At 45.4% G+C, this 16,152-nt stretch overlaps 1 protein-coding gene and 1 pseudogene across 1 annotated transcript; one reads left to right on the forward strand and one right to left on the reverse strand.

Moving 5' to 3' along the window:
* The first annotated feature begins 947 nt into the window (after positions 1-947).
* LOC131402891 (large ribosomal subunit protein eL34-like) lies at positions 948-2,076 on the forward strand (annotated as a pseudogene).
* A 12,480-nt stretch (positions 2,077-14,556) lies between these two features.
* On the reverse strand, positions 14,557-16,152 carry LOC131402892 (ral guanine nucleotide dissociation stimulator-like). The gene is made up of 4 exons (XM_058537373.1): positions 16,120-16,152; positions 15,490-15,522; positions 15,007-15,128; positions 14,557-14,797 (listed from the first exon to the last, which is right to left on the reverse strand). The coding sequence occupies exons 1-4, from the start codon at positions 16,150-16,152 to the stop codon at positions 14,761-14,763; spliced, it is 225 nt and encodes a 74-aa protein (XP_058393356.1). The 3' UTR covers positions 14,557-14,760.

Genomic DNA, 16,152 nt, shown 5'->3' on the forward strand with positions numbered 1-16,152 from the left:
TTTGAGATCTGTTTACATCTTCATGTTGGTAGTTACCTAAGTACCTCTCCCTGATGAAAAGTCTAAAAAAATCTCAAGGGAAAAAGAAAGAGGACTGAGTCCAATATCAAAAGGATGTTTATTAAAGCCAATTTTCTTTAGCAGCAGCCTTGCAATCAAATAAAAGATATTTTTAAATGTATAAATTCATAAGCCTGGGTATAAACCTAGACTGATGTAGTTCCATAAAAATTATCAAGTTGTAACCTCTAAAAGCTAAGTAGGTAATAGAACTGTTGATTAACCTCAACTGAAGTGTTTATACCTGCTACTATATTCAGAAGTTAATAGCTACCCTGGGGCATTTTTAACTTACATGTGACGTTGAGTAGGGTTTTCCTCTGATGATTGCCCTAGTATTTTAGAAAATTCTAATTAGCAACTAATTACCATTGCACCCTGTCATCACACAACCCTCACGTTGCTGCTGTAACTTTATTTCTTCAAATAAGACAGAGGGAGGCTCCAACAAGTTCTGAAGCTGCTTTTGATAATTATATAGCACAGAGAACAACACTACCTTTGCTATTATTTCTGTAAGATATAACTGTCTCCAGACAACCAGTGCGCTCAATGTAGAGCCAAAACAAAGTTGGTCTGCTTGTGTATTTGGGAGACCAGTGTCTCACAGTGAGCCTGTGTTATGTTTCCCACCGTCTCATAGGGAAGGGTATATGTCTGCAGGTTTTCTTGCAAGGCACTGGAAGCAGGGCCCTTTACTTGGGATTCATTGGAATTCAATGAATACTTAGAATTCATTACTCATTACCAGTTAACTCATTTTATGGTGCAAATTTCTTCATCCTAACCAATTCTCACGTGCATAGAAAATTCCATGTTTTAACATATAGTATTACATTTGGTTGAGTTTTTTTTTTTTTTCTTTTCCTTCCTTATATAACTTTCAACTACTGTAGAGGACTGTTTTGAAACTATTGAATTGTTGTTGTTGTTCAGTCCTCTGAAGCTTAATGAGGAAAGTTGTATGAATATACACATAGTAATGCAAACATACTCCCTTATTGCCTAGGTGCTAGGTAATGCCCAAAGTTATTGAGCCCAAGGAACTGAAGTCGTGTTTGTGATGATGGATGCTTTGCAGAGAGCCAAGTCTATAGAAGCTGGAGAAGAAACAGAAGTGATGGTTCCATCTTCTCTTCCAGAGACAAGAACTTCGACACCCCAGGGCCCTGAGAGGTTTAGATCACCCTGGAGCTGTTGCAAAGCTAATCTGGTGCCATTATGTGGAAATGGAGGGATTCTGTGCACCACCACCCTGATTTCACATTGGAAAGCCAAGGGTTTTTATTCCAACTCCAGACAGTTCCACAGAGAAGTGGTTATTATGTATGATTATTTGCCTACTTAAACTACAAAAGTTTTCTATATACAATAGCAAAGAAAGAAACCATAAAGGAAAGGCTGATAGATTTTGCTACAAAAAAGGGAAAACATTTCCAAGTAAAAAAAAAATACAGTAAATAAAACTAAAAGGCAAATGAAAATAATGGAAGGTATTGGCAAAATGTATGACAAAGGATTAGGGCTAATGTTTTTAATACACAGTTCTTTTTAATCTCTATAAATACAATTAAGTTTCTTTTTCTTTTCCTTTTCTGGGGATAGTGTCTAGAGGCATTCAAAATGGTCCAGCACTTGACATACTGTTGTAGGCTATCTTAGAATACAGCTTCCAGCAATGCCAGGCTGTCCTGAGCCCCTGGTATTAGAATTGTCTATCTTTATACCAAGAAGGGAGGGACAACACCAGAATCCACATGTCGCGTGTGCCCAGGTCAGCTTCAAGGAGTTCATGCCGTGAGACCTAAAGTTCTTATGAGATTGTCTAAAACAAAAAAAACATATCATCTGGGCCTGTGGTGCCTCCATGGTTGCTAAATGTGTCTGTGACAGGATCAAGTATGCTTTTCTAAAGGAGGAACGGAAAATCATTGTGAAAGTGTCGACGGCACAAGCACAGTCAGAAAGCTAGATTTAAAAATGGAGATTTTTTTGAATAATAAAAATAAAATCAAAAGCCTTCTGAAAATTTAAGTTTCTTCTGTTCCTACATCATGGGAAAATGGATGGGCATATTTTCACCAAATTGGGAGATATATTTGGGGTGACCTGACTTAAAATATAGCCTATGTGTTGTAAAAGAGGTCCATTTGGGAGGACCCTGTGGAAAACCAAGGGAGTTGGGCAGTGCTGCATTAGAGCAGCTGGACCTGAGGCTCAAAGCAAGGCCCTTGGGAGTGTCCATTGGGTCAGACATACTAGCTGAACTATCAATGGTATTAACACTGGCTAAAGCATAGAGTGTTGTGAGGACTCAATGAGATCATCCATGTAAAGTGCTGAACTCAGTGCCTGGCACATTCACTCACTGATTCATTTACTCAGTAAATTTTTATTGAGTGACTGCTGTATACCAGGTGCTCTGTTGGGTGCTAGGGATACAGCAGTGATCAAAACAGACAGCCATCTCCACCCTCTTGGGGCTTACATTCTGCTTAGGTTCCTTTTTTTCTAAATTATCCAATTTGCTGGCATGTAATTGTTCATAGCAGTCTCTGATAATCCTGTGTATTTCTGTGATATCAGTTGTAATGCCTCCTTTTTAGTTTAAATTTTACCTATTTGAGTCTTGTCTCTTTTCTTGGTTAGTCTAGCTAAAGGTCTGTCTATTTTATCTTTTCAAAAAACCAACTCGTATTTTTGGTGATCTTTTCTATTGTCTTTCTAGGCTCTATTTCATTTATTTATGCTCTAATCTTTATTATTTCTTTCCTTCTGCTAACCTTTGGGTTCGTTTGTTCTCCTTTTTCTAGTTTTTATAGCTTCTTGAGGCATAAAGCTAGGTTGTTTGTTTGAGATTTCTTTTTTCTTAGTAGAGCCATTTGTCACTTTATACTTCCCTCTTAGAACTATTTTTGCTGCATCTCATACGTTTTTGTATGTTGTGTTTCCATTTTCTTTGACTCAAGGTATTTTTTGATATCTTCGTTGAACTATTGATCGTTCAGAAGTATGTTGTGTAATTTCCACATGTTTGTGAATTTTCCAGTTTTCCTCCTGTTATTGTTTTCTCGTTTCACACCTTTGTGTTTGGAAAAGATAGCTGGGATGATTTCAGTTTTTTAAAATTTGTTAAGATTTGTTTTGTGGCCCAACATTTTGTCTATCCTGGAGAATCATCCATGTGTAAGGAAGGAAAAGAAAAATGTATATTGTGCTGCTCTTGGATGGGATGTTCTAGACAAGACTGTAGTTCCTTTTGGTCAATAGTGTTTTTTCACTTCTGCTGTGTCCTCATTGATTTTCTGTCTCAATGATCTATCCATTGTTGATAGTGGGGGAATGAAGTCCCCTCCTACTATTTTATTACTCTCGATTTCTCCTCTCATTTCTGTTAATTTTTACTTTATATAGTTAGGTGCTCCAATGTTGAGTGCAGTATATTTACAGTTTTTATGTCCTCTTGATGAACTGCCCCTGTCTCAATATATAGTGACCTCCTTGTCTCTGGTGAACAGATTTTGACTGAAAGATTATTTTGTCTGACATAAGTATAGCCACTCCTGATCTCTTTTGGTTACCATTTGCATGTTATTTAGTTCAATTCCTTCATTATTACTCTGTGTATGTCCTAAAAGCTAAAATCAGTCTTTCGTATGTAGCACAATGTTATATCTTGTTTATTTTGTCTGTTCAGCCATCCTGTGTCTTTGGAGAATTTAATCCATTTACTATTAAAGTAGTTATTGGCGGGTTAGGACTTACTATTGCCCTTTTGTGTGTGTGTGTGTGTGAAGATCAGCCCTGAGTTGATACCTGCTGCCAACCCTCCTCTTTTTTACTGAGGAAGATTGGCCCTGGGCTAACATCCATGCCATCTTTCTCTACTTTATGTGGGATGTCTGCCACAGCGTGGCTTGATGAGCAGTGTGTAGGTCCACGCCCAGGATCTGAACCTGCTAACCCCTGGCCACCAGAAGCAGAGTACAAGAACTTAACCACTACGCCACCAGGCCAGCTCCACTATTGCTCTTTTTTGGATTTTCTGGTGGTTTTGTAGTTTCTTTCTTCCTCTCGCTGTCGTCTCTTGTGATTTGTTGATTTTTTTGTAGTTCTATGGTTTGATTCTTTTCTCATTATCTATTGTGTATCTACTAGAGAATGTTTCTTTGTGGTTTCCATGAGGCTTATGTAAAATATCTCCTACCTATAGAAGTCCAACTTAAAGTGATAACAACTTGACTTTAATTGCATACAAATCTGTACACTTTTATTTCTCCCCTCATTCACATTTTATGCTATTGATATCACATTTTACATATTATTATATTGTGTATCCACTAACAAATTATTGTAGCTATAGTTATTTTAATATTTTTGCTTTTAACATTCATACCATAGTTAAAAGTGTTATGCACCATCATTACAGTGTTGGAATATTCTCAATTTAACTATATGTTACCTTTACCAGTTAGATTTATACTTTCATATGTTTTCATGTTGTTACTTAGTGTTTTTTCATTCAACTTGAAGAACTCCCTTGAGAATGTCTTGTAAGGCAGGTCTTGTAATGATGAATTCCCTCAGCTTTTATTGGTCTGGGAATGTCTTCATCTTATCTTCATTTCTGAAGGACAGCTTTACTGAATAAGGTGTTCTTGATTTGCAGTGTTTTTCTTTCAGCACTTGAGATAGGTCACCCCACTCCCTCCTGGCCTGCAAGGTTTCTGCTGGGAAAACTACAACCCCTTTAAATGTGATGAGTCACTTCTCTCTTGCTGATTTCAAAATTCTCTTTTTGTTTTTGACTTATGATTATTTGATTATAATGTGTCTTGGGGTAATATTCATCATATTGAACTTGGTGGGGTCCTCTGAGCTTCAAGAACCTGAATATCTATATCCCTCCCAAGATTTAGGAACTTTTCAGTCATTATTTCTTTAAATAAGCTTTCTGCCCATCTCGCTCTCTCTCTTCTCCCTCTGGGACTTCCTAGTATGCGTATTCCTTCCCATGGTTGTGTCCCATAGATCTCATACACTTTTTCACTCTTTTTCATTATTTTTTCTTTTTGATCTCCTAACTGGATGATTTCAAATGATGTTTTTGAGTTTGCTTATTTTTTCTTCTGCATGATAAAATCTGCTGTTGAAGCTCTCTCGAATTTTTGGTGTTGTCATTATACTAGGATTTCTGTTTGATTCTTGTTTATGATTTCTATTTCTCTATTAATCACCTCATTTTGTTCATTCATTATTCTCCTGCATTTGTTTAGTTGTCTGTGTTCTCTTGCATCTTATTCAGCTTCTTTAAGATGACTATTTTGAATTTTTTGTCAGGCAGTTTGTAGATCTCCATTTCTTTGAGTTAGGTTACTGGAACTTTGTTACTTTTGATGGTGTCATGTTTTCCTGATTCTTTATGATCTGTGTAGCTCTGTACTGTTGTTAGTACATGTGAAGAAGCAAATACTTCTTCAAGCCTTACAGACTGGGTTCCACTGGTAAAAATCCTTCTCCTGTCAGGTCCGTGGTCTGATGGGTTTGCCTCCAAGGTCACAGTCAAGCCTACTGGAGATGGGTCACGTGGTTGTGGCTGGGTCCACAGTGGTGTCCATGATTTGTGGGCCTGTTACTAGGGGCTTGGGCAAGCTGAATCCTGTCTGGCCCCTCAGTAGATAGGACTGCATCCAGGACCTTGGTCAATAGGGCTGGCTGGGACAAAGGTCCACTTCAGGGTTCACATTTGAGTCTGCAGAAGGTGGACCTGTTTCCAGGTGTGTGGATGGTTAAATGGTAAATCTCTTGTCAGATTCCTGGGATGGCCCCACCAGGACACTAGGTGGATCCCTGGGTGGCAGGACTAGCCCAGTGCCACAGCTTAGAGGTGTTCTAAATAAGTCACAGGGCTCCTTCGGATCTGCAGCCAGATTGAGGTCTGCAGGTCCTCCTTTGAAGGCACAGAAGGGGTGCCTCCTACCAGGTCCCTGGGTGGGCATGTCTGCTCCCTCACTGCTGCTGAGAGGGGCTGGAGCCACGTTACAGGACTGCTTCAGAACCCATGGTTGGACCTAGGTTAGTGGACCTGCCTCCAGGGGCACAGATGGGCGTGTCTCCCAGCAGGTCCCTGGACAGGCATAACTGCTACTGGAGTGTGGCTTGGATGGATGGGAGCCAGGTTACAGGGCTGATTCAAGATCCACTTTTGGAATGATGTCCGTGGGCCATCTTCTGGGGACATGGATGTGTGTGTCTCCCACTGGGTCTCTGTAGAAACTTGTCTGGTCCTGGAACATGGCTGAGAGAAGCTGTAGCTTGGTCATAGGCCACTTTAGGGTCCACAGCAAGGACCAAGGCAGACAGGCCTGTTACCTAAGACACAGAGAGTTGTAACTCCCTCTGGGTCTCTTGGTGGTTGGTGCTGATGGCAGGACTAAAGCCAAATGGGGCTGTAGCCAATTCAACAAGGAAATGAGGCTTTTAGCATGGTTGCAGCCAGGGATATGGTCAGCAAGCCTGAGACCTGGCTGTTGGGTTGCCTTCTCAAAGAAAAGTCCCTCCCCAGTCTTGGGCTCCACCAGTGTTTCACAGCTGCCTACTTGGATCTCGAAGCTCCCAAAAAAGCACTTTTGTCCGTAGATGGCTGCCAAATTATTGTTCCTATGGGGAGACAAGAGGAGGAAACGTCCTATCCACTGTCTTGCTGTCATCCCCATAGGTATGATCCTTTCGGTTACTGTGGGAATTACATAAAACATCTTATAGTGATAACAATAATTTCTAATCACAGTGGAGTGAAATTAGAAATCAAGAACAGGAAGAAAACTGGAAAAAATCATAAATACATAAAAATTAAACAATACAGCATTAACACCCAGTGGATGAAAGTTGAAAATATGAGGGACACTAGAAACACCTTGAATAAAATGAAAATGAAAATACAACCTACCAAACTCATGGGATGCAGAAAAAGAAACGCTCACAGGGAAATTTATAGTTGTAAATGTCTACATTAGAAGAAGAAAGATCTCAAAACCATAACCTAACTTTACACCTTGAAGAGTAGAAAATGAAGAATAAACCAACCCTGAAACCAGCAAAAAGAGGGTTATAATAAATATAAGAGCAGAGGTGAAATAAAGAACAGGAAAACAAGAGGGAAAATCAGTCAAATCAAAAGTGTTTTCTAGGAAAAAAAGCAATAAAATTGGCAAACTTTTAGCTAGACTAACCAGCAAAAAAGAAAATGGATAAAATTATTATAATCAGAAATGAAAGTTGGATATTACTACCGACTCTATGGGAATAAAAATGATTATAAGATTGTACAGTCTTCTTTGCCAACGAAGAAGCCCTCCCAGCCCTGCGTGAGGGGGTGAACTCTGCTTTTCCTAAGGACTCTGTAATGGTCTCCCCCAGGAAGCTGCCTTGCAAGTACTGCTGATTCTCCTGAGGACCTACACCCACCAGCCCCATTTGCTACTAGACCTAGTAGCCTCAATTCCCAGCATGTCCCAGAGACTGAAGTGTAAAATATGACCCATGAGGAGTTGTGCTACGTTCCAAAATAGCTGCATCCTTTCCCCAGTGTATACAGAAACAAATCTAGGAAAACTGTGTGCAAATGGCTATTAAGGGGTTTGGATAATGGTGGAAGGAACATAAAGTTGGATCCGGTCTAATTTATTGATATGGGCCCACTAAGCAGAGATTCTCTACTCTTTGCTGTGTCTTGAGAGGGCACAAAGAGTTCCAGCAGTGTCATTGGTTGCTGGGAATACACTAAGTGAGGCTGACCTTCCTTGGTCTCCTATAGAAGAAGGTATCCAAGGCTTAGGTGATTGGAACGTTAGAGTGTATTTATCATGTAAGACATGCCTACCCACCCCAACAGGGTCCAGAGGACACACTTGCACTACTACTGTGGAAATAAATTCATGAGGGCAGCCCCAGAGTCCGTGAAGAGCTCTGTGGCCACTCTCCTCTTTAGGGCAGACATTACAGTGGAACTGCTGCCAGTGACCTGGGATCTTGATATGCAGTGAGGACACCTGGATCCCGGGGCAGCAGAAACCAAGCAGAGGCACTGAATCTCAAGAGACAATGTGGTTATGGTTTCTGTAATGGATAGTGGAGTCAAGGCAATAATGAGAATCCATTTGACTCACAGAAACCTATGGTGGTAGCTAGTTGATCCGAGTGTCTGTAGAGGGAAAGAGAAGGCAGTCGATGAAATTCTTGATCTGTGTAAGAATAGTTCTAGATCAAGTGAACAGAAGCCTAACTTGAATCACTGAAACAGTCATGGCCCTTCAATCATTTCCCACCCCTGAGCCACTTGACAGATACAGGAGCCCTGGTGTGAAGGGGAGGCTGATTCCCTTGAGTAAGGATCTAGATATACTATTTAAAATTAAAACGGTTAATCTTTTCCCAACCTTCCCCCAAAGGATGTACAGCCTTTTGTGATGGTGACCATACATTAGGGAAAAGGAAATAATCAGAATTATAGGGATTATTGAATACAGGCTCTGAAGTGACACACTAATTCCAGGAGACCCAAAACATCACTGTGCTCCATGAATCAGAGTAGGGCTTATAGGATCAGGTGATCAATGTAGGTTAGCCCAGATCTGTCTCATAGTGGGTCCAGTGGGTCCCTGAGCCCATCCTATAGCTTTTCCCCCAGTCCCAGACTGCTTAGTGGTAATTGACATACTCAGCAAATGGCAGAATCATGAGACTGGTTCCCTGACCGGTGGAGTGAGGGCAATTACGGTAGGGAAGGCCAAATGGAACCCACTAGAACTGCCTCTACTTAGGAGAATAGTAAAATAAGAGAAATACCGCATTCCTGGAGGGGCTGCAGAGATTAGGACCACCACCGAGGACTGAAGGACGCAGAGGTGATGAATCCCACTACATCTGCATTCAGGTCATCTCATGGCCTGTGTATAAAACAGAAGGATCTTGGAGAAGGATGGAGGAGTGTCATAAACTTAACCAGATGGTGACTACAACTACAGCTGCTTTCCCACATAAAGTTTCATTACTTGAGTCCTGATACCTCGTATGCAGCTTTTGATCTGGTAAATGGTATTTTCTTTATCTGTTAGGAAAGACACTAGAAATAGTTTGCTTTGGTCTGTCAAGGCCAGCAATAAACCTTCAATGTCCCACCTCAGGGTGTAGCAGCTCTCAAGCTCTATGTCATAACTTAGTCTACAGGGACCTTGATCACCTTTCTCTTCCATGAGGCATAACACTGTTCCATTACTCTTCTGTTTTTTGGGAGCTTTTTTGGTGAGGAAGATTGGCCCTGAGCTAACATCTGCGCTCATCTTCCTCTATTTTATATGTGGGATGCCGTCACAGCATGGCTTGATGACCAGTGCGTAGGTCCACACCCGGGATCTGAACCCGCAAACCCCAGGCCAGCAAAGCGGAGTGTGTGAACTTAACCACCCACCACCAGGCCAGCCCCTGTTCCGTGACATTTTTGACATCATGCTCATTCAACCTAGTCAGCAAAAGTAGCAGCTGTTTTATTGGAAGACACTTGCATGTCAGAAGGTGGGAAATAAATGAAATGAATCAGGGGCCTCTCGCCTCTGTGACACGTCTGCGAGTCTAGTGGTGTCAGGTATTTTGAGGTGTCACTTTTAGGGTTAAAGATAAGTTGCGGCATCTGGCCCTTCCTACAAATGAAAAAGAGGCATACTGCCTAGTGCGCCTTTTTGTATTCTGGAGGCAACATATTCCTTATTTTGGTGGGCAACTCCGGCTCTTTTACCACAAGATCCAAAAAGCTGCTAGTTTTGAACGGGGCGCAGAGCAAAGAAGGCCCTGGGGCAGGTGCAGGCTGCTATGTAAGCTACTCTGGCATTAGGGCCGTGTGATCCAGCAGATCCAATGGTGATTGAAGTGTTGGTGGCATTTGGAGATGTTGTTTGGTGCCTTTAACAGCCCCCTAAGATGAATCACAGCACAGACCCTTAGGATTTTGGAGCAAAGCCCTACTATCCACTGAAGACAACCACTCAGCTTTTGGCTTGCTGCTGAGCCCTAGGAGAACTGAATGCATAACCATGGGCCACCAACTTACCCCATGACCTGGGATGCCCATCATGAACTAGGTGAGGCAGCACCCCACCGTCCCATGAAGTGGTGTCTATGAGGTCAGGCTGGAGCAGGCCCTCAGGCACAATCAAGTCACATGAGTGTGTGTACCCAATGTCCGTGACCCCCAGCCCTGACACATTCCCTTCACTCTCCCAGACCACATCTATGGCCTCACGGAGAATACCTACAATAAGTTGACGGAGGAAGAGAAGACTCAGGTCTGCTTTATATATGGTTCTATGTGATAGGCAGGCGCCACCCAAAAGTGGACAGCTGAAGCATTACAGTGTCTGTGTGGGACATCCCTGAAAGAAAGTGACAAGCTACAATCCTCCCAGGGGGCCCAGACTTAAGCAATGCACCTGGTTGTTTATTTTGCTTGGAGGGAGAAATGGCCAACGATAACGAGTCAATTTCAGTTCACAGAGGCACGATTTGGCTGGCTGGTCAAGAGCTTGGAAGGAATGTGATAGGAACATTGGTGGCAAGGAGGTGTGGAGAAGAGGCATGTGCCTATACTTCTCTGAATGGGCAAAAAAGGTGAATTTCTTTGTTTCCTATAAGAATGCACACCAAAGGGTAACCTCAGCAGAGGAGGATTCTAATAGTCAAGTGGACAAGATGACCTCTTGCGTGGGTACTACCCAGCTTCTCTTCCCAGCCACTCCTGTCGGTGCCCAAGGGGGCCATGAACAAAGTGGCTGAGAGGCAGGAATGGAGGTTATGCGTGGGTTTGGCATCGTGGACTTCCACTCATCGAGGCTGATCTGTCCACAGCCACTGCTGAGTGCCAAATCTGCCAGGAGCCTAGACCAAAACAGGGTCCCTGATAGGGCACTATTCCCCAGGGTGATCAGAAAGCAACCAGGTGGCAGGTGATTACAATGCACCTCTTCTACCATGGAAGGGGCAGTGTTTTGCTCTTAGTGTGTTAGACACCTACGCTGGATACAGATTTGCCTTCCCTTCACACAACGTTCCTGTTAACTACCATCTGTAGACTCACAGAATGCCTTATCCACCACCATGGTATTCCACTCAGCATGGCTTCTGATTAAGGAACTCACTGCCCATAAATGAAGTGCAGCAGTGGACCCATGCTCATGGAATTCACTGGTCTTTTCCTGTTCCCCACCATCTGAAGCCACTGACTTGAGAGAAGAATAGGCGTGGGAAGACGGAGTTACAGTACTACTACCTAGGTGGCAATACCTTGCAGGTTTGGGGCGGTGTTCCCCAGGAAGCTGCTTATGCTCTAAATCAGCGTCCATTATATAGCACTGATTTTCCCATAGCCGAGATTCACAAGTCCAGCAATCAAGGGTGGAAATGCGAGGGGCACCGTTCACTACTACCACTGTTACCCCTCATGATCCACTAGCATAATTTTTTTTCATGTTCATGTGACCTTATGCTCTACTGGTTTAGGGATCTTCATTCCAAAGGGAGAAAACACGTTGATTTCATTGGACTGGAAATTAAGACTGCCACCCAGCCCCTTACGGCTCCCCTTGCCTCTGACTCTACAGGCAAAAGGAAGAGAGTTTCCATGCAGGCCGCGGTGATTGATCCTGATTACCAAGAGGAAACTGGACTGCTGCGCCACAATGGAGGTAAGGAATACAGGAGATTCCTTAGGGTTTTCTTAGTATCACGTGCTCTGTGATTAACGTCAATGGAAAACTACAAGAAACCAGTCCAGGCAGGACTACGAATGGCTGTGACCCTTCAGGAATGAAGGTCAGGTTCTACCACTGAAATTGAAAAGGGTTTGCAAAGAACCACAACCAGCTGAGGTGCTTGCTGAGGCAAAGGGAATATGAAGTGGGTAATGGAAGAAGGTAGTTATAAATACCAGCTATGAAAGGGTGACTACCTGCAAAAACATGGAGTGATTGTTATATTTCTTCCTTATTCAGGTATGAATAAGTTTGAGTACTTTTGTGTATTTTGTACATTAGTTAAATTTACATAAGTTTAAAAAAGCAGTAAAAGATTGAGTGATATGTACCGTTGTGCAAACGTGATTCTCTTATGGATGACTGTAAGTGCACTTTTGACAAATGGATGCCCAAAGGTGCAATAAATTGTCGCCCTTCTGCTATATCACTGGGCACAAGGCTTATTAAATGTTGCTACACACAGGATCAGTTCTCAGGAGCCTCATAGTCCTACAGTAGAAACCCTGCGGGCACCCTTGACTACCTCCTCATCCTGATTAGACATGGGAGCTGGCGCTTCTCTCTCTATTTGGAGGTAAAGTATAGTCTTCCCTATCTTTCCTTTAGCAAATCACTTTCCTGGATGGCTGTGCCATGTCAGGAAGGGCCTGGGCTACTGGGAACCAGGATGTATGCTCAACACCAGCTTGCACTGTAAAGGCCTCCCTACCAGAGTCCAGCCTGCTGTGTGTCTGAAGGACACTTGCAGCCTTCTGATGGAGGAGGATAGCTCAGAACTGCCAAGCAATTCATCTGGGCCTTGTCTTACAGGGTGTTTCCAGACGTGATGTTCAAAAAGCCACGGGGAACCCTTTAGTTCCTGGTCATGGGGTGGGTTCTCAGGGTGAGCTCAGAGCAGTGTCTGTTCACCACCAGATGGGAAGCACTTCAGTATTTTGATTGGTAAGACTGTGTCCATTCATGGCCATGGATCATCAGTGTGGTGGCATTCCCTCAATGGACCTGCCTACACCCTCCCCTCTCATGCCTCATCTTTCAAAGCTCCCAACAGGAAAGGTTCACAGCCCCCATGACACATAACCACAGCACAAGGCTGTGGAAAATAACACAGCCATCCCAGGGGGCTACAAAATCTATGGGTTCAGGCCCATCTAGCCCTTTAGGACACGTCAGTAAAATCATGACTGAGTGTGTAAACTGGCGAATGTCAGAGACCATGGACTTCAGAACCACACAAACCCAGAAGTCACCTTGGCATGCAACGGAGAGGGTGGTGGTTTTCTGTGGCCAAATAGAGGGACCCATAGCTTGGGAAATGAAAACCCGTCCCTGAACCACCAGATCAACTCCCTCAGGGAAGAGTGGCCACAATGTACCTGACAGAGGCTGGGGCCTCCAGGACATTTCCTCCTGAAACAGCATTACATAAGTACGTGCAGGGATGCTGGAGAGCCTAGTGTGTAGGCAGCATAGACATGATGGAAGGAGGCTCAGATGTAGCCTTAAAAGCTGCATCACAAATCTTTGCCTGTGGATAGAAAACAAGCAGGAAAAGGAAGTCAGAGACCTGGACAAGGATCCCAGGAGGATTCAAATCTAGGTCAGGGGTGAACACGGAGCCCCTAGAGGGGCCTGAGGAGGGAAAGCCCTGCCTGCCTTTAGACCATTTACAAGTGACCTTCCTCGTGCCTTGTCCTCTCCCTGTGCACGTTTTGATATTTTTACATCGTTTTCCCCACCTACAGCTGATGCAATTCCAGAGGTTGAACTAGAAAACTACAAGTTCCTAAAATGTGATCAAACGAAACCTCAACAAGAGAAGCAGAAACTATTCCCTCTTCCTCCAGAATGTAGAAAGGCAGCCCCTGCCTGTGGCACGACATGGTCCTGGGTAGTGCTGTTTTAAAGACACCCACATTTCAGTGGTTGTTGCTCTGCCTGTGAAAGTACCTTCAACCTTTAAATCCCAAGAGAACGGGCAGCGGGCCGTGTCTGCTCCTGGAGCAGCTGAATGATACTGAAATGAACTTGTCCTCTGACTTAGGGGGACTTGGGAGTGTCCCCACTGGCCAGGGAAGGGGCTGGCCCTTCTCCCTTCTCCTACATACAATAAGCTGATGACCCAGAAGAGTTCTTGATTCAAGGAGAAATGTGAGATTCTATGTCTCCCTTACATGCCTACAGAAAGCGACAGAACCACACCACAACTCCCAGGACTTTAACATAATATTCAAATATGGCATTTATTATTTACAACACATAACTACTGTCCCTCCCCAATGGGTGACTAGATGCTGGGGTAGACATGTCAGGGAGCTGGGGTGGGGTCGTCCCCGCTCTCTTGGGCTTCACGGGGCCCCAGGAATCAGCTTGCAATGCTCCCCTACCCATCAGGTGGGAGGAGCCGGCCCGGTGCATCGCAAGCGTCCCAGCTGTGTCCCCGCTGCTGAGGATGCGGCTGTGATTGGCTACTGGTACGGGGCTCGGTGTTGGGGCCTGGGGGCTGAGTAGAAGAGTCGGGTTATCTTGGGGGGGCCTCCCTCAGAACCATGGCGCCACACTCTGTCCCCACTGCACTGGGTGCTCCAGTCCCTGTGCTCAGTGCTGTCAGCCACCACTACCCCATTTGTCCCTGTCACATGAGCGACCATTTAGTATCACCTATTTTACAGAGGAGGAAACAGAGCCTCAGGAAGCTGGAGAGAGTCACCCCAGTCACAGGACTGCTCAGTAGTGGAGCTGGGATCCCAGTGCCAGCTGTCCGACTCGCAAAGGCCACGCTTAGCCCGAAGCTTTACTGAACCCCTAGGAGTCAGTCACCCCGGCCCAGACACTCACTCACCCCTGACCTTGATGATGGCCGGTTCTTCTTGGCCTTGAGTATTCTGCTGGCCAACTAGGCCTGGAGCCCTAGCTGGCAGGACAGGCTGTAGCTACAGGACAGAGAAGCACCGGTGAGCCTACCGGGAGCCACACCTCAGGTGCCCCCCCACTGCCTGCCCAGCAGCTGGAGTCTGGGTGTCCCAGAGGTCACAACACGATAAGGCCTGGGGCTGAGCAGGGGGCCACAGAGACAGGCTCTCTGGACTGGCCAACAGGGAGGGTCCACCTCTGCCCTCAGCCAACTCCTGCCTGGCCTCACCTATCATTCTCATTGAGCAGCTCCATGTCCTGGAACCAGGCCCCAAATCGCTCCTCGGGCTCTAGGTTGTAATTCTTTGCAGCCACCTGGAGCAGCAGGATCTCCCTCATGACTCGGTATTCCTGGGGCCAGAAGGAAGGAGAGGATGCAGACAGGGCCTGGGTGGGGGATGCTGCAGGGGCCGTGTGGGGGGTGAGAAGTGGGGCAGGGGACCAGTCCTGGCAACCCTCCTTCCCTCCAGTCCCATCCAGGCTCTACCTGTTCTCAGAAGGGGAATAATCAGCCCTTCCTCCAGGAAGTTTTCCTTGACACCATCCTCCCCTCAACCCACCCGCCAATTGGATGGATCTCCCTCTTCTCTGTTATCAAACTCTTCCTCTCAATCTAAGATACAGGGGGGTGGAGCCAGAGACTGTTCTACCCAGAGGGTCTCTGAATTCCTCCTCCTTCCCCTCCCCTGCAGGGAGGGCCACAGCTGCTCACCTCAGTCCTTTTCTGAAGGTTGATCTCATTCCCCTGGAAGGCAGACAGCCAGAGTCCATCAGACAGAGCCCCCCAGCCTGACTAGCCCTCTATGCCCACCCCTTCTCATGGTGCACGACTGCCAGGTCCCCAGAGGGGGCCGGGCATGCACAGAAAACAGGACTTGGACCTAGGCTGGGCTCTGGGCTCCAGAGGAGGAGGACAGGGGGGTGAGGCGGAGAGACCTGGCAGCACAACCCTCTCTGATGACAGACATGGAGGCTGAGGCCTCAGGCAGTGGGGACTGCTCAGCCACTTACGTGCTGCCTGACTTGGGGGGACCTGACATCTCTCTCCCCCATGGGCAGCATGGGACGGAGAGGCTGAGTCCAGCTCAGATAAAACCTCACGCAGCTGTGCCATCAGGCAGCTCTGAGCTTCCCCAGCCTGGGAAACCAGAATGGGTGTCTCATGCAGAGCCTGTGTTCACTCATCCCTAAGATGGGCCTGCTGCCCCAGCTCCCAGGGGCGGCTGCAAGGCTCTCATGAGAGATGTGCCAAGTGCTGAGAGCTCAGAGCTCAGTTCGGGGGCTCCTGCATCCCCAGGCTCAGGATCCTGGTCCTCCCTGCCTGGTCCCCATGTTCACCCACCTCGAGATAATCACCCATTGCCAGGTGCAGCAT

Source organism: Diceros bicornis, unplaced genomic scaffold (assembly GCF_020826845.1).
Source record: "Diceros bicornis minor isolate mBicDic1 unplaced genomic scaffold, mDicBic1.mat.cur scaffold_326_ctg1, whole genome shotgun sequence".
NCBI classification, from domain to species: domain Eukaryota; kingdom Metazoa; phylum Chordata; class Mammalia; order Perissodactyla; family Rhinocerotidae; genus Diceros; species Diceros bicornis.

What these genes read in the sequence shown, in the direction of transcription:
- LOC131402892 (XM_058537373.1), bottom strand. Translation starts at nt 16,152, where the DNA reads ATGCTGCACCTGGCAATGGGTGATTATCTCGAG. An exon ending in ACCTTCAGAAAAGGACTGAG is followed by an intron (nt 15,129 to 15,489) that starts GTGAGCAGCTGT and finishes TTCTGGCCCCAG; the next exon opens with GAATACCGAGTCATGAGGGA. An exon ending in CTGCTCAATGAGAATGATAG is followed by an intron (nt 14,798 to 15,006) that starts GTGAGGCCAGGC and finishes TCTGTCCTGTAG; the next exon opens with CTACAGCCTGTCCTGCCAGC.